Genomic DNA, 17,516 nt, shown 5'->3' with positions numbered 1-17,516 from the left:
TCTTTCCCTTTGCCATGCTTCTTTTTGGTTTCTCTTGCTGAGTACTTGGGGCAGCACCAAGAAGTAGCAGAATGTGGGTTTCAATTCCAGGTTTGCCACCAAAGCACTCCCCTCTCACTGCGTGAGTTTGGTTGCTTACTCCCCTATCTGGGCCTCAGTTTAGTCATGTGTAGAATGAGGATGCTGTCTAGAGTGACCAACTGTCCTGGTTTGCTTGGGGCTGAGGGGTTTCTGGGATTTTGGGTGCTTGTCTTGGGCGAATGTGGGCGAGTTGGTCACCCAGCGCTATCATTCATTTTAGAGGGCATCTGTGAAGATGAAAAGAAATTGCTTAGTGTTTAACAATTATATGAGAGTTATTTCTGGAACTGAACTGAAATGGAAAGTACCTGTGGGTGGAAATTTTAGTGGATGGACTTATAAAAATCAGGTCTGCCTAAGGAGGAAGGAAGAAACCCCTATCAGGACCCTCATTCTGACCTGTGATGGGCTCCACAACATTCCCTCTCTGGGGGTCGGTGTCCTGTCTGTGGATGGCCAGGAAGTGCTAGAAGGTTCCCCAGGGCACTTTTAGCACTGCTGCCATTCTGCGCTATTTAGTGTGAGGTCCAAACATAGGAAGTGTGTTCACAGAGTTTCTCTAAGACAAGTCACCCTCTCCCAAGCCTCTTTGCTCAGCTTTCTTCCTCAGTTTCCCCCACTGTAAAATGGGATAGCAGCCCCTCCTCAAAAGGCTGGAGGGTGAGCAGTCCCCAACCCTCAAAAAGCTTATAGTTCAAACCAGAGATCAAGGAACAGTTCTCTTTGGCTCCCACAGTAGTTTTTAAATGTTCAAACTGCAACCAACATGTCTTTCAGTAGGTGAATAATTAAACCGTGGAACATCTGTATCATGCAGTATTATTCAGCACTAAAAAGAAATGAGCTACCAAGCCACGAAAAGACATAGGGGCGCTTTAAATGTATCTTGCTAAGTGAAAGAAGCCAGTCTGAAAAGGCTACATACTGTATGATTCCAACTCTATGACATTCTGGAAAAGGCAGAACTATGAAGATAGTGAAAAGATCAGAGGTTGTCAGGGGTTTGGGGAGGGAAAAGGTGGGGTGGCATGAATAGGTAGAGCTTGAGGGTAGTGAAACTATTCTGCATGATACTACAGTGATGGATACATGTCATTATATGCTTGTTAAAATCCATAAAACGTACAACACAAAGGAACCCTTATGTCAACTGCAGAGTTTAGTTGATATTGATGTTGATAATACCTGATAATAATGGTAATACGACAATAATGTTTGTTCATGGACTATAGCAAATGTTTCCACTCTGGTGCAGAATGTTGATGGTGGTGGAGGTTGTGTGGGAGATTGGTGTGGGTGGGTAGTCAAAGTATATGGAAACTACTTTCAGTTTAACTTTGCTGTGGATCTAAACTGCTCTAAAAAACTGTCTATTAATTTAAAAAAAGAAAAGACATGTTCAAAGAGCTAACATATAAACATAGGGAGCTACAAATCACATTTCTAGCTTCCCTTGAAAAATTAGTTCTGCTGGTTCTAGCCCCAATCAGGGAGAGATGCACATGGCTGGATCTCACCTGGGGACGGTCCTCACCTGGCTGTCTTATTGTTTTCCATATATGACCTGCCTGGCCCTTGGAAGCATTAGGGTTTGAGACTCAGTCTAGATCAATGAGTCTTAAGTGGGGGTAAGAGTGTCCCCCCGCAGGGACACCAGCAATGTCTGGGGACATTTTTTTTTTCACTTTTTTCTTTTTTTTATGCCCTCACCACATGGCTTGTGGGACCTTAGTTCCCTGACCAGGGATTGAACCCAGGCCCTCAGCAGTGAGAGCGTGGAGTCCCAACAACTGGACCGCCAGGAAATTCCCTGGGGACATTTTTGTTTGTCACAGCTGGGGTATGCTCATGGCATCTAGTGGGTTGAGGCCAGGGATGCTGCAAAACATCCTGAAATTCACAGGACAGCCCCTGCCACAGAGAATGATCTGTCTCTGTCACTAGTGTTGAGGTTGGGAAACACTGGTGCAGAGCTGGTTCTCATCTAGGGAACTTTAAAAAATACTGATGATGGTACCACCCCTGCGATTCTGATTCTAATGATAAAGGGGTGCTACCTGGACAACAAGAGTCTTAAAAGCTCCCCAGGTGACTCTAATGTGTAGCCATACTTGAAAACCACTGGTCTGGAAGGCTCTTTGCATGGGTCAGGGCTTAAGGTAGCCAGGATTGTCATTTAATCATTCATTCACTCATTCCTTCAATGATGCCGCCAGCATCCACGACTTCTTTCTTTCTTCTTGCATAGAACTAAGGGTCCTAGAGGTGAGCCAGACCTGGCCCTCCCTGCCCTATTAAGGAGCTCCAGCCTCTTTTAGCCCATCATTTCTCAAATATTAGTATGCTTACAGGGATCTTGTTCAAATGCAGAGTCTGTTTTAGCAGGTCTTGGTAGGGAGCCTGGCATTCTGCATTTCTTAACCAGGGGCCACAGATGCTGTTCACCTGAGGACCACACTTTGTGCTTCATCCTCATTCAGGATTCTCACAAAAGCCTGACCCAGAAAATGCCTGCATCCTGGAAAACACATTGCCGCATGCTTTACAAATAATTCTACTACCTCTCACAAGTGCCTTAGATCGGACTACTGACAAAGCTCTCAATAGATCTTCACAATAGCCAGGAAAGGGAGTTCAGGATTATTTTACCAATGAGCCCATTTCACAGATGAGCAAACTGAAGCTCATGTAAGCAAAGCAACCAGCCTGGTGTTTACTCACTGTGAGAAGCAGAACTGACTCCCAATTTGAAGATTATTCCTTAAAGCCAGCTTGGCTCTCAGGTTCACAAAATTCTTAATTTCTGTACAAGGGGTCACACATATTCTGTAACTGGTCCTGCAATCAGCACACGGATACTGAGAAGAAACTTTTAGAGAGGCTTAGCAGGAATACCAAACTGGGGGACTAACAGCTAAGTCCAATGCCTCCCTTTTCTAAGGGTAGGCAAGTACCCCAGAGCAATCGCAGTGATTCTTGGGATCAAGCAGACCGGGGTTTGAATTCCAAGGCTGTCATCTACCAGCCATGGGACCACAGGCTCATTGTGTATGTAAATTAGCTTAGCCTCTATTTCCTATTTCCCCAGTTATGAAAGGAGGGAGTTGAATGTTGATCAGAGCAGGGGGTTCTCAACCTTGACAGCATATAGCATCCTTGGGGGAGAGGAGCTTGAAACATGAGCATGTCAGGGCCCTATCCCAGATATTCTGATTCTGTTGGTCTGGAGTGGAGATGAGATGGGGGTTTGAGAACCCCCAGGAGCCTCTAATGTGCTGCTGGGGTTCAGAACCACTGAACCCTTTCAGCCTTCAGGAACCTTCAGGCTGCAGTCCTTCAAGTTCAGGTGATTTACTCTGTGACTCCAGCAGAAATATCCCAACCCCTCTGCATGCTCCCAGCCAGCCCAGAGACCTCTTTCCTTTCGAGACTTGTGTCCTACATCCCTACTGGGCTGCTGCCCTTCACAATTTTCGATTTCCCAATGTGTGCTAGGTTCTGTACTTGCCCAGGGGACTGACCTGAGCCACCAGGAATTCATCTGCAGACAGGAAATACAGCCCCATGTTCGGGGCTAAGATAATACAAAGCTTATTTTGCTTTGCAAAGTAACTACTTTTCAGAAGAGCCTTTAAAGAAATAGACTCTGGCATGTGGACGAGCTAAAATAAAATGGAACAAAAACACTTGCCAGGCAGAGTATGATCTTATTTGCATAAGACTGTGCATTTACATCCGTAACTACAGGGGTATAAATGCAGAGAAGTGAGGTCTGGAATGGTGGCCTCCATGTCAACTGTAACTATCCCCTTTTTCCTTTGGGCTTTTCAGTTTGCTTGTTTGGTTTTCTTTCTTTCTTTTTTTTTTTAAATATACACAAGCACCTATTTTTATCATCTTTAAAAAAGCTACTTCCAGAGAATATAGTGATAATTTACATCTAAGTGGGAGAAAAGATCACAAAGTTTTGGGTGATTAGTCTTTTTTCTAAAGCTAAATTCTACCGTCCATTTAGTTTGCTGGTGTGCTAGAATTATTAAAATACTAGGAGGTGAACAAGAAACACTCCCAGAACCTTGTATAAAAATAGAATGCATTCTAAGGAAGCCATTTACCATCATTTTAAAAAATGGTTCAAAAAAAAAAAAACAATCCAAGAAGCTGGGTTTTCCCCCCAGCGATTCTCCATGAGGGTCTGGAGCTGGTGGGAGGAGGCTGACCCCAAATCATCCTGCCCTAGGGCCGGTACTGCTCAGTAAGTGAAAAGGATCCAGGCCAGACCTGGAAGAATTCCCTCTAGGCTCCGAGATCCAGCAGAGCCTTGGCCCAGGGAAAGGGAGAGGAGGTTGCCCCAGGGCCACAGCGGGGAAGGGGCACCGGTGTCACTTTCTCTGAACCTGATCACAGCTCCCAGCACTGCCGGCCCTTATATAGACACTAAGCTGCCGTTCTGGCTCCCCGCTCCAAGGGCAAGGAGTGAGGTCACGGCTGCGGGCAGCTAGGACGTCTGGCCAGGCCGGCAGAGCCGACCCGCCTGCGCCCTCACCACGACCTACGCCCCTCGCCCAAGTTCCTGCGACCGTACCCTGCTCGGACCCCTGACCTTCTCTCCCTGCATCCTCCCCAGCACCCGTTCCCTCTCCTCTGAGCAATCGCGTTCCTTTCCTTTCCTCCAGCCTGCATCTGCTTCCCCTCCCCCAGCGCCACAACCTCAGGAGCTTCTCTCCTTGCCCTCTCTCTTGTCTCTCCCCTCTGTCCGGCCCCGTATGGGAGAACCCCATGATCCCAGCACCTGCCTGCTTCTCCAAGCCGGTCCCTGGGACTGTTCCCCCACGATTCAGGCCTTTCCCCTTCTCCAGACCCCTGGGTTTACCGCCGTCCCTCGCCCCGCAATGCCAGTCCTCCCCAGCCTCCGGCCCTGGCTCACCTGGCTCATACTTGAGGTAGAGAATGGAGACGATGAAGTAGCTAAGGTCGAAGACAGGAAAGAGGGGCACCCGCGAGAAGCTGAGCGCAAGCTCGCCCAGGCTCAGCGCTGAGAGCAGCTCCATGGCGCCCGCCGGGTCCCACCACAGCCCCCGGCCCGGTGAGTCCAGTCGCCTGCAACTGCGCCCCCCCCACTGGACCCGCCCCCGCCCGCCAGGCGCCGCCCCCAACCCTGCCCCCGCGGGAGAGGAGGGGCGACCGCTGGCTGGCCTTGGGGAGGGTGGTGGGACCCTCCAGTCCCATGGAGGCCGGTCGGTCCAATGTCCCACACTGTCCCTCGGGCCATCACGACCCCATTCAGCCCAGTCAGGCGGGGTGCGGGGTCCCCGTGGAGTGAGTTGGACAGGCGATCTGTCCTTGGAGGGGGGCGGGATCCGTTCCTCACGGAGCCCACCCAGGCGGGACGGACCAATCAGGACCGCGTTCCTGTGGGGCTGATCAGGACCCAAGTCCTCTGTGGAGCCCTTGGATCCGGACCTCCATCCCCCATGGGACCAGATCAGTCGTGAACCACATACTCCCGTGCCCCATAGGGTCCATTCGGTCAGGACCCCCGTCCTCTATCGAGCTGTCATGATCCCAGCCCTCTGTAAATCATGACTTCTGTGCCGCGCAAGGAATCCCGTCCTCCTAGGGAACCGCTCAGTCGGGACCCCCGCCCCGGGTAGTGCCTGCCTAGTGGGGATCCCGCCTTCCGTGGGGCCCAGGAGGAGGCCCTTTTGGAGTACAACAGTCGGGGCGTCCATGCCCGGTAGAGTCCACTGCATCAGGACTCATTCCACTATGCATTTCAATGATCAGGGCGCACCGTTTCTCCAGAAGCCGCATCCGAGAGCCCAGCCCAGCAGAAGGCTAGTGTTCTGGCTGGCTGGTCTCTCACGCATGCGCGAAAGGCTTCCAATCCGTTACCCAACCCTGCCCCAGATGGCTCCGCCCCTGGGTGACGTCATGATGCCGCCCCGCCCTTTCTTGGTTACCCTCCCCAGGCCTTCCTAGCAAGGAGCGGCGCTCGCTCTTTCTTTAGGGGGCTTGGCCTGCAGAAGGCGGGACCCTGCCTGCCTTGACCTTTGATTGGTCCAGCCCTCTCTAGAGCTGCTTCGAGATTGGTCGGCCCGTGTTCCTCTCCCCTCCCTTCCCGAGGTTTCCGCTTCCTGTTCGGACGGACGCCCCGGCAGTAACAATGATCGGGGACATCCTGCTGTTTGGGTAATTAGGGGGACCAGAGGATGGGACGTGAGGGCCCGACAGGGTGGGGGCGGTCCAGGTAACCGCATTCTCCCTCTGCAGGACGCTGTTGATGAACGCTGGGGCGGTGCTCAACTTTAAGCTGTGAGTAGGCCGCGTTGGACCGTGGCTCCATCCGGGGGACCCGTAGCCCCGCCTTCGCGACGGCCTACGCCGCCGGCCCCGCCCCCAGGTCCCAGCCTCCAAGTTCCGCCTCCAACCGGGTCCATCCTTTGTGACTCTCCGCGCCGCCGAGATTTGAACTCTGGACTCTCAGTTCCCCCAGGATCCCTCTGCTCGCACCCATGAGAGCCTCAGACCCATCCCCCGAGAATCTCTTAGCCCTAATCTGTACCCGCAGCCCCGCACCTGGCTGCCTCGAACCACTCTCTCCACCCCGTCGGTGGCTGCAGGCATGGCTGTGATTGGCTGGGCAAGGGGTGGCCCAGGGAACATCACTGAACCGCGCAAAAGAGGTCACACAGCAAACCAACGGTAGGGCTAGAGCTCCCCTCTGAGCTGGGGATCAGGACCCGGGGACTAAGTGGTCTGTTTGTCCTATTGAAAGTGGTCGCTGTCTGCTTCTGTTTGTAGGAAAAAGAAGGACACGCAAGGCTTTGGGGAGGAGTCGAGGGAGCCCAGCACAGGTAAGGCCTCCTTTCTGTACTCTGGAATTGGTACATTTCAGAGAGGACTGTTCTTTTTCACCAGTTTTCTTTTAGGGGTGTGTGTGTGTGTGTGTGTGTGTGTGTGTGTGTGTGTGTGTATGTGCCTAAGTTTGTGCTGCTCCTTCTACCCACCTCTGTCATCCACTGCTTTCTCCTACCAGACCTCCCTGCATAGGTCAGCACTCATATCACTTCTTACAGTTATAATTTTCTTTTATGTATGCTGTCATCTGGCTAATATCTAGCTCTCACACTTGACCTTAAGCTCCAGAGAAGAGGCTCGAGCTTGTTTTGGCTCATCTGTGTCCTTGCAGTTCCAGCATTCCAGCATGGATGAATGAATGAGTGAATGAATGAACAGCCTATTGTTTCCAGAATGCTGTAGACCTATTTGTTTAATTTTCAATTAGATTAGCTTTCAAATAAATCAGGAGATGTCATATAAAGATTCAGATGTATGATTTTTCAAGAAAAATGGGAACATTCTACAACTTGGGGTTCAAGCGACCTTTTGACACCTGTTGAATAGGAGTTGAGAAGCAGGACCCCACTGAAACCGGGCCTGTGGCCTCTACCTCATCCCAGCCGCTGCCCCCTTATCTTTGTATCATTTCACATGACTGGCCCCTGGAGGCCCTAGAATGTATACTTCCTGCTAAATTGACACATATGACTATTTGGAGTCTAATGGGGCCTGTACGTGACTATTGTATCCATTCATTCATTCGTTCACCAAACATTTATTGAACACCTACTATGTACCAGCCACTGTGCTAGATGCTGGGGACACAGCAGGGAACAAGAGAGAAGTAATTCCTGCCTTTGGGTTGTACTCCAATGGGGTGGGACAAACAGTCCCTAAACAAGGAACACACAGTGAAGAAGATGTCAGGAGGATAGCAGTGGGGTTGCTGCTCTGGCTGGGTTGTGTGGAGGGAAGGCCCTCTGAGGAGGTGGCATTGCGGCCAAGGTGGTGGGTGCTATGATGGAGCATTGCATGAGGACTGTAGGAACCCTAAGGGGCAGCGAATCTGAAGGCAGTCTGACACTCCCCTTTACTGGGGGCCTGCCAGGTGGTGGCTGCCTTGTTAGGTGCTTCCTATGGGTGTTTCACTCCACCTCCATTCCTAAAAGGTAAGGAGCATTTTCCCATTTTACAGATGAGGAAACTCAGGCTCAGAGATGTGGCTCAACTTGTTTGTGGCCACACAGCAAATCAGCGACAGCATTGGGATTTGAGCCTGGGTTTTTCTGACTTCAGAGGTTGTCCTCTCAATCACTAGGCTGTCCGTCTGTTCATTCATGCATTCATTCAGCAGCTGTATATGTTGCTTACCCACTACGTGGAAGGCACTATTCCAGCCCCTGGGGCTGTGATCTATAGATCTGAGTTGGAGCTATGGTAGGTGGGAAATTGGCCACGTGGGCTCGAAAGTGGTGGGAGCATTGGTGACAAGGGTAGTCAGAATGGTGGCTTCCCTCTGATCGGGGGCTCCCTGCTAGGCTCCTTCAAACTAGGACTCTGTGTTGGCAGTTGCCCCTGTAGATCATACTCCTCTCTGTCCATCCTCTGCCTGTGACCCCTAATATCACAGTGGCTTCGTTTATTGAGAGTGTCCTATGTATCAGGCACTGTGCTGCAGCCTTCCCAGTCCCCCATCATCCCCATTTACACAGGAGGAAACCGGGGCATATGTAGGCCCGGGTCACCTGTGTGGAAGGTCAGTAAGCTCCAGCCCACGTTTTTTTTGGCTGCGTTGGGTCTTCATTGCTGTGCGTTGGCTTTCTCTAGTTACGGGAAGCCGGGACTACTCTTCGTTGCAGTGTGTGGGCTTCTCAGTGCGGTGGCTTCTCTTGTTGCAGAGCATGGGCTCTAGGCGTGTGGACTCTAGAGCACGGCCTCAGTAGTCATGGCGCATGGGCTTAGTTGCTCCACGGCATGTGAGATCTTCCTGGACCAGGGATCAAACCCGTGTCCCCTGCATTGGCAGGCAGATTCTTAATCACTGCACCACCAGGGAAGTCCCCAGCTCACGTTTAAGGTTGGAGTTCACACACTTTCCCAGTGAGTCTTCTTCTGACCCCACCCCGCTCCCAATGGATGCCAGGTTGGGTTCCCCCATTACAGCTCCCATGTCACTTGTCCTAGTGAATAATCAGGTGTGTGGTTACTTGCTTTTATATTAGTATTTGCCCTCCCTGTGAGCTTCTTAAGGCAGGGACACGTGTCTCATTCCTCCCTGTATCCCCTGCACTCAGCTACTCCGTGGGATGAGTAGCCTTTAGTCAGCGTTTGTTCATGGTAAGAGAGGGCATTTTTGTGATCCTGGGCTCAGAGAAGGGCCTTGCCAAGCAGTGCCTTGCAGACATTCTGGGAACGGATCTGTCTCTGACATTTGCAGTCTGTGCTGGGCCAACACTTATATAGGCTATGCTACATGTTGCTAACCCCGTGGCTTGGACAACACTGGGCTTGTCTAAACCATGTAGAGCAACACCTTGTGCTCTTCATGCACTTGGATGGTGCAGCAGTGCCAGGTGGCGGTCATGTTGGGTTGCTGTGGAAGTTTCTGAGCTTCCCAGTGTTCCAGCTCTGGTCTGTGGATGACACTTTGGGTAACACCCTTGTAGATCATGTAATCTGGATCCATTCATTTCATTCTGGAGGCCTCAAGAGGCTGGGCAATCAACTCAAAACCCCAGAGGAAGTTCCTGGAACCCGAGTCTCTGGAGTCTTTTTCTTTTAAATTAATTAATTAATTGCTGGTTGGGTCTTTGTTACTGCACACAGGCTTTCTCTATTTGCAGCGGGGGTGGGTACTCTTTGTTGCAGTGTGTGGGCTTCTCATTGTGGTGGCTTCTCTTGTTGCAGAACATGGGCTCTAGGTGCGTGGGCTCAGTAGTTGTGGTTCGCGGGCTCTAGAGTGCAGGCTCAGTATTTGTGGCACACGGGCTCAGTTGCTCGACGGCATGTGGGATCTTCCCTGACCAGGGCACGAACCCGTGTCTCCTGCATTGGCAGGCGGATTCTTAACCACTGTGCCACCAGGGAAGTCCCTCTGGAGTCTTAATGTACCAAATTCCCTCTTCTTGGAGTGGTTTCTGTTCCTTGGCATCAGAGGGGACTAGAGTTAGTCGTCACCAAAGCAGAACTCCCATTTTACTTGCCTGAATTAGTATGCTTTTTCAGTTGTAAATGCTGAAAACCAGCTCAAAGTGGTTAAAGCAAATTGAAACATCGAAGGGTAAAATGGTCCTCGGGCACACGTGGATTCAGGGCTTAAACTGGCTCTCCAGCTTGTGACCCTCCCCAGCTCTCTTTTCCTCCTGGATTGGTTTTACTATCAGGCTGGCTTGTGTTGACAAAGATGACCCTAGAGCAGGGCTTGGCACATTTTTCTGTAGAAGGCCAGATCATAAATAGTTTAGGCTTTGTGGGCCATAGAGTCTCTGGTGCAACAGTTCACCTCTGTAAGTTGAAAGTAGTCATGGATAATATGTAAATGAGTGGGCATAGCTGTATTTTAATAAAACTTTATGGCTGTTGAAATTTGAGTTTCATGTAATTTTTGTGGCTCACAAAATAGTTTGTTTTGTTTTTTTTAACCATTAGAAAGTATAAAAAACATTCTTCACTCGTGGGCGATAACAGAAATAGGTGGCAGAGGCCAGCTTTGGCCTACAGGCCATGGTTTGCACCCTGCCTTAGAGGACTGGGCTTACATCTTTGCAGTCCAGCTAGCCTGGCAGAAAGCAAGTGCCTCTTTCCTGGTAGTTCGGGCAACAGTCCCAGGGCTGGCTCTCATTGGACAGACTGGGGTCACGTGCCCTTCCCTGAGCCAGTCAGAGGCTGAGTGCTTGGTTCTCTCAGGGGGTTAGTCAGTGGCAGCTATAGCCTCAGTGCTCAGGGCTGGGGAACAGAGGCGGCCCAAATGAAAAGCCATGCTGCCATTGGAACATGGGGGCAATGGGTGTGGGGTGGGCAGAAGCACACTGCAGCCGTGACAACAGAAATGTTAGCACTGCTTGTGAAAATGCTTTCTGACTTTCCAGGTGACAACATCCGGGAGTTCTTGCTGAGCCTCAGATATTTTCGAATCTTCATCGCCCTATGGAATGTCTTCATGATGTTCTGCATGATCGTGTAAGTCCAGCCCGCCTCTCTCCTTCATTGTCATTATCCTCAGGGTCGTTCTCCAGAATGGTCGTTTTCTGTCCTCCCAGTCTGCACTTTTGTGTCATGCTTTCTGCTTTCAAAGTAAGAACTCTCCACACTAGAGAGGAAACTGGGGTCTGTAGGGATTAAACTATGTCACTGCAGTCCAGGCTGGAGCTTCAATTGGAACATGGCGTTCTTCAAGTCCTGGCTGTGCCTGGTGCCCCAGCAGAGGCTGCCAAGAGATGCCTTCCCCTGAGCCCATGGCTCCATCACCTCTCGCCAGCTCTGTTGATTGTGCTTAGCCTATACTTGGCATTGGCCTATACTTGGAAAATACGTCTTGAAAGGCCAGCGTGCTGCTGGGTCTTGCTCCCAGCCTGCTGGAAGCCAGCAGGAGTGTATTCAGGCTTTATTTCTGCTTTTTATGCCTATTTTATTTTCTCATTAGACTAAAAAAATCCAACTGGATTGGTTTTCCTTTCAGTGTCAAGACCATGCTGTTAGTGAATTATGAGACTCATAGTAAACAGACTCGGAAAAAAAACAAGGAGAATCTGGGGTTCTGGGCCAGGCTGTGCCCATCTCCATGTGCTTCCCCTAAAGAGGAAGAGAGTGAAAATTGGCTGTCTTGAGTCATTGAGATGCTGAATTTGGGGTTACTGTGCGGTCCTTGTGCCAGCCCAGTGGCTGTTTGAGGGGATGATTCCAGGACTTAGGAGATCGGGGGAGGAGGGGTTTCTGTGCTGCTGGAGAGTATTTTAGAGCCCAGAATGAGGGCTGTAATGTATTCCCAGAGAGGCCCTTTTTGGGAGCTCAGATGAGGCCTGCCTGGGTACAGAGAGGGCTCATGAAGAGATCAAGGAATTTGCAGAAGAGTGTACGAAGTATAACTAGCTCTCACAGGAAGTAGAAGTGTTGGGGGGCTCCTCCAGCCTTTGTCTCTCTAGATTCCCACCTACCCATTCATTCATTTATTTATTCAAAACTGTCTTTTGAGGGCTGTGCTCTGGGATTACAGTTGAGACCAAAACAGCCATAGTCCCTGCCTTCAGCGAATGCACAGAATAACAGGGGTGTAAAATAAGCAAATAGGGGGAAGAATCAGTTGTGAGATGGAGAATTGGAAGGGGGCTCCCAGTTTAGGAGGGTCAGGGAGAGGTCCTCTGAGAAGATGCCATTCAAATCAAGACCTACAGAACGAGAGGAAAGCCTGCCATTTGCAGAGCTGGAGAGGCACAGTAGCACCAGAAGCAGCATTGGCAAAGGTCCTGGGGCAGAGAAGAACTCGGTGTGTTTTCATCATTTTGTTCCTTTCTGTCCATTGGCTTCATCGTCCTCTCTTACCTGACTAGCTACTTTTACTGCTCTACCTGCTGGCCTGTGACCAGGATGGTAGCCTCAGGCTTTGTGACCTCCCAGCTCAGCCCAAGGCTAGCTTAGCCAGTAGCCCAGTGTCCTGATTTTGATTTCTGGGAGTATCTAGGTGTCACCCAGATCTACTTGGATTGGGAGTTCCTACTTCTAGCCACTTAGGTCAGGGGTCAGCAAACCACAGCCCATGGGCCTCTGCCTATTTTCATGAATGAAGTTTTCATGAATGGAACCCATGTCTGTCACTGCTTTTGCACTACAATGGCAAGGTTGGACCATTTTGACAGGCTTACAAAGCCTGAACTACTTAATGTGTGGCTTTTTACAGATCCCTGACCTAGGCCAGCTCTTTTAGCACATGCCGTGAGTGAGGGAAGCTTTTCTCCAGAAAGGGCTCTGTCAGGGAGGCAGTGACTGGCTTTTTCAGGATATCAAAAACTGGAAATCACCTAAGTCTCCAAGAATAGAAGAGTCAGGTAACTCGAAGGACACCCATACGACCAACTGACAAAACACCATCATTGATAATGTGCCTGAAGGTTCTGTCTACACAGGAGAATTGTTTGAAAGTAAAGAAGGTCGGGTGTCACCTGTATGCACACTCTGGTGTCAGTTGTGACTTGCACACAGTAAACATTGAATAAATGCTGAGTGGGTGTGTGAGGGAAATAACTTCCAGTGAGAGAGTTGGAAGGGTCTACTCCAGACTGTCCACAGAGGTGACTGTGCTGTGACTGCTGAGGAAGTTAGTGGGCTCAAGGGATAGTTTGCTATTCCATGTACTCATTTCTGTATTGTTGGAGCTGAGCTCAATTGGAAATTTTTAAAAGCCATAAAAAACTTGAAATACAGAGAGAAAGTTGTCTGAACGTTTAGAGACCAAGGGCACTGATATCTGCGACTTCGAAACATGAAAAATAAAGTAGATGGATCAATGGATAGATACACAGTAAAGCAAAGCATTAATTGCAGGTGGTGTGTATGTAGGTGTTTGCTGAACTGTTATAACTCTTCTATATATGTTGAAATCTTCATTTAAAAAGTATGGGCGGGGGCCTCCCTGGTGGCGCAGTGGTTGAGAGTCCGCCTGCCGATGCAGGGGATACGGGTTCGTGCCCCGGTCCGGGAGGATCCCACATGCCGCGGAGCGGCTGGGCCCGTGAGCCATGGGCGCTGAGCTTGCGCATCTGGCAACGGGAAAGGCCACGACAGTGAGAGGCCCACATATCGCAAAAAAAAAAAAAAAAAAAAGTATGGGCGGGGAGAAGATAGGGAGAAAATGAGAGTGTCAAACCATGGAAAAGGGTTTTAATAAGTAAAAAGTGGAAGTCAGTCTTCACAATTCAGTATTTTTTAGTATTTTCATATGGTTGTGCAACCGTCACTACTCTCTAATTCTAGAATATTTTCATCCCCCCCAAAGGGAAACCCAGTACCCATTAAGCATTTCCTTCCCATTCCTCCCTCCCGCAGCCTTGGGCAACCATTGATCTCCTTTCTGTCTCTATGGATTTGCCTATGCTGGGTATTTCATGTTGATGGAATCATACAGTATATGGCTTTTTGTGTCTGGCCTCCTGCATTCAGCATAATGTCTTCTAGACTCTTCCATGTTGTAGTGTTTATCAGTATTTCATTCCTTTCTGTGGCTGCATAATAGTCCATTGTATGGATATGCCACAGTTTGTTTATCTGCTCATCAGTGGATGGATATTTGCAGTGTTTCCATTTTGAATAATGCTGATATAAACATCTGTGTACAAGTTTTTGTGCAGACTTAAGTTTTGAGTTCTCTGGTATATAACCAGGAGTGGAATTGCTGGGTCATATGGTAACTATATTTATCCTTTCGAGGAACTGCCAGACTATTTTCCAAAGTAGCTGCAGTAATTTTCATTCCCATCAGCAGGGTATGAGGGGTCCAGTTTCCCCACATCCTTGCCAGTACTTGCTATTGTCAGTTTTTTTGATTATAGCCATCCTAGTGGATGTGAAGGTTGATTTGCATTTCCCCAATGGTTAATGCCATTGAGCTTTCATGTGTTCATTGGCCATTTGTATATCTTCTTTGGTGAAATGTCTTCAGATCCTTTGCCCATTTTTTAGTTAGGTTATTACTGAATTGTAGTTCTTTTTATGTTCTGGATACCAGTCCCTTATCAGATATATGATCTGCAAGTATTTCCTCCCATTTGGTGGATTGTCTTTTCAGTTTTTGTTTGTTTGTTTGTTTTTTGCGGTACGCGGGCCTCTCACCGCTGTGGCCTCTCCCGTCATGGAGCACAGGCTCCGGACGCACAGGCTCAGCAGCCATGGCTCACGGGCCCAGCCGCTCCGCGGCATGCGGGATGCTCCCGGACCGGGGCACAAACCCACGTCCCCTGCATCAGCAGGCAGACCCTCAACCACTGCGCCGCCAGGGAAGCCCATCTTTTCAGTTTTTTATGGTGTCATTTGAAGTGCAAAATTCTACAATTTTGATTAAGTCCAATGTATCTGTTTCTTCTGTTGCTTGTTCTTTTTGTGTTATAGCTAAGAAGTCATTGCCTAACCCAAGATTATAAGGATTTACACCTAAGTTTTCTTCTAAAAGTTTTATAGTTTTAATAGTAGGTCTGTGATCCACTTTGAGTTAATTTTCATATATGGTGTGAGGTAGGAATCCAACTTCATTCTTTTGCATGTGGTGACCCAGTTGTTCCTGCCCCATCTGTTGTTATTTTTTCAAATAACCTTTTTATTTTGGAAAGAGTTTAGATGTATAGAAATGTTGCAAAGGTAACACAGAGTTCCCATATACAATTGAGCCTTGAACAACACGGGGGTTAGGGGTGCCGACCCACCTCACAGTCGAAAATCTGAGTATAACTTTACAGTTGGCTGTCCGTATCTGCAGTCCTGCTTCCATAGATTCAAGCAACCTTGGATTGTGTAGTACAGCAGTATTTACTATTGAAAAAAATCCACGTGTAAGTGGGCTGGCGCTGTTCAAACCTGTGTTCAAGGGCCAACTGTGTATCTTTTTAACAATTCTGTGGTTTTCCCCTGTAGGCCTGTATCATAACCTATTCTCAAACTTCATGAACATTTATACAGTTTCTAGGCCTTTTCTATTCCAGGTTTTCTTCAATTAACGGAGTTATCTCTAATAATCGTTTGTTTACTCAAAGGTCTTTTTATTTATGAAAGTCACCACTGACTTGCTGTGATAGAGAATGGGCTAAAATAAAATGTTACAGATTCATACCAAGTAGATACTTTTTAAAAGAGTTACTTTTTTTTCAAGTGTACAGTTTGGCAGTGGTAAGTGTGTTCACATTGTTGTGTAACAGAGAGTTACTCACAAAATCAGAACGTGATGTAAAATGATCTTAGTGATAGTAACCAGAAAATATTTCCTGAAAGTGTTTTCAAGGCAACCGCTTCCCATCCTCATGGATGTTTCTGCCCTCTGACTTTTCCAGGCTCTTTGGCTCCTGAGCTCCAGGTACAGAACCGGAAACACACCTCCTCAGAGTGTCTCTTCCTCCATTCCTGATGACTTCAAGAATGTTTCTGACCAGAAAACCGGTGACCTTCCCAGAAAGTCCAAGCTTGTGGTGGGTGGAAAAAATGTTCACCAAGATGAACACAGTTTCCCAGCCACGTCACTGTTTTCTTTTCAAAGATATTTTCACTTTGATCTCTGCCTTGAAATGCTGTCTACTTAAAAGAGTTTGAAGAGTGTTTATGTGAGGGGCTGTGGTATCTAGATTGTTTAATCAGATCAGAATCCCTCTTCTACCAAACTTTCACTGGAAACCCATCTGGGTATTTATTGGTTTATTTTTAATAACCATCCTTTTTCGGTTCAAATTATACAGATTTTTAAAAATCTTTTGTATCCAGGGATCTGAAGCAGAAAGGTTGGCTTTTAAGTTTGATGCAGCCTCTTATTGGACTGCATTTGTGAGGAATGAGCAAGTTCATTGTTGCTGAGTCTGTGTCCAAATTCCTTCCCCATCCCAATGGGCTCTGCTTGGCCACTCCATGCTGCTGAGGTTGTCCCCAGGACTTGAAGGGTGAAGTGTTATGGGTTCCTGTGGAAGAGAGGTGCAGAGCAGTTGGCAGGGTGGATGGGGGTTTGCCTTGCCTTGAAGCCCTCTATTAAAGTAACTTTTGGGACCATTAATTGTATAGTTTTTAGAATGAGAGTGATTTATGTGGTGATATTGGGACCCAGTTCTGAAAGCTTGGGTTTTGGGGTCTGTTTTTCAAGTGGATGATTTCAAGGTTGAAAAACAAACCTCATTGGAGGAAATACAGCATTTTGCATGGAAGCTTCTTTGAAAGGGAGCCCTGGTTTAATCGCCAACATGACACTTGGGTGGTCAGTGCCCGGATCCTACAGGTGTTTGATTTGTTTGTTGTGGTTTTTGAAATCCTAACTTGCAGGTAACCTGGTAGGAGGAAAGAATAAATATGCAGGCTGTTAGAACTAAAGAGAATTGAAAATAAAGCTCATTTCTAAAAAGGACCTTTTGTTTATATATTTTTTAACCAAGAAGTCTTTTGTAAATTTTTTAATTTTTGATACTTTCATCAGGTTTTTTTTTTAATTATTGAATATAGTTGATTTAAAATGTTGTGTTAATTTCTACTGTAGAAGTTGACTGTCAATTTGAGTTGTTTCAAATTACACTGTGGGAAACACCTAGGATTCATTTATTGTGGAGGCTGTCAAAAAGTCAGAAAAGAGGCAATGTTAGATACTCCTTTTCAGTTTTTGTTCAATAAATGTTGGGCAGGAATTGGGCAAATACGATTTTGACGGGCTGCACCTGGAAGAATCGAATGAGTTAGTGATAATGGTGGGATTTTGCTAGGCCAGGGTCAAGTCCACTTGTCTTGCAATTCATTCTACTTCATAGCTTCTGTAATTTATTCCCTTGTCAAATCTGGGCCGAGTATCACCCCGTGGTTTGTAAGTAGCAGGGAACAGGGCTGCTGAATCGAGCTTCTCGCAGGCCAGTGTTCTTGTCAGCAGG

At 48.1% G+C, this 17,516-nt stretch overlaps 2 protein-coding genes across 2 annotated transcripts in view; one reads left to right on the top strand and one right to left on the bottom strand.

Annotated features, from left to right (window-relative positions):
- The window catches only part of TMEM38A (transmembrane protein 38A), a 21,743-nt gene extending 16,532 nt beyond the window's left edge, over positions 1–5,211 (bottom strand). Inside the window, exon 1 of the mRNA XM_007460996.1 lies at positions 5,009–5,211. Coding sequence (XP_007461058.1) covers positions 5,009–5,132 — 124 coding nt within the window. The 5' untranslated portion in view covers positions 5,133–5,211. The remainder of the gene's footprint in view (positions 1–5,008) is intronic.
- Positions 5,212–6,209: 998 nt separating this feature from the next.
- Positions 6,210–17,005, top strand: SMIM7 (small integral membrane protein 7). Its single transcript, XM_007460995.1, has 5 exons — positions 6,210–6,273; positions 6,355–6,396; positions 6,886–6,938; positions 11,013–11,103; positions 15,954–17,005. Exons 1-5 carry the CDS (start codon positions 6,248–6,250, stop codon positions 15,967–15,969), a joined length of 228 nt encoding a protein of 75 aa, XP_007461057.1. The 5' UTR covers positions 6,210–6,247; the 3' UTR covers positions 15,970–17,005.
- Positions 17,006–17,516: the final 511 nt, after the last annotated feature.

This window comes from Lipotes vexillifer, unplaced genomic scaffold, assembly GCF_000442215.2.
Source record: "Lipotes vexillifer unplaced genomic scaffold, Lipotes_vexillifer_v1.1 scaffold469, whole genome shotgun sequence".
In the NCBI taxonomy this organism is placed as follows: Eukaryota; Metazoa; Chordata; class Mammalia; order Artiodactyla; family Lipotidae; genus Lipotes; species Lipotes vexillifer.
The sequence above is the reverse complement of the archived record's forward strand: the minus strand, read 5'-3'. Positions and strand labels throughout refer to the sequence as shown.

Bases quoted from the DNA above. Each gene is read 5' to 3' on its own strand.
- SMIM7 (XM_007460995.1), top strand. From the start codon at position 6,248: ATGATCGGGGACATCCTGCTGTTTGG. The intron at 6,397-6,885 runs GTGAGTAGGCCG...TTCTGTTTGTAG, and splicing joins GCGGTGCTCAACTTTAAGCT to GAAAAAGAAGGACACGCAAG. The intron at 6,939-11,012 runs GTAAGGCCTCCT...CTGACTTTCCAG, and splicing joins GTCGAGGGAGCCCAGCACAG to GTGACAACATCCGGGAGTTC.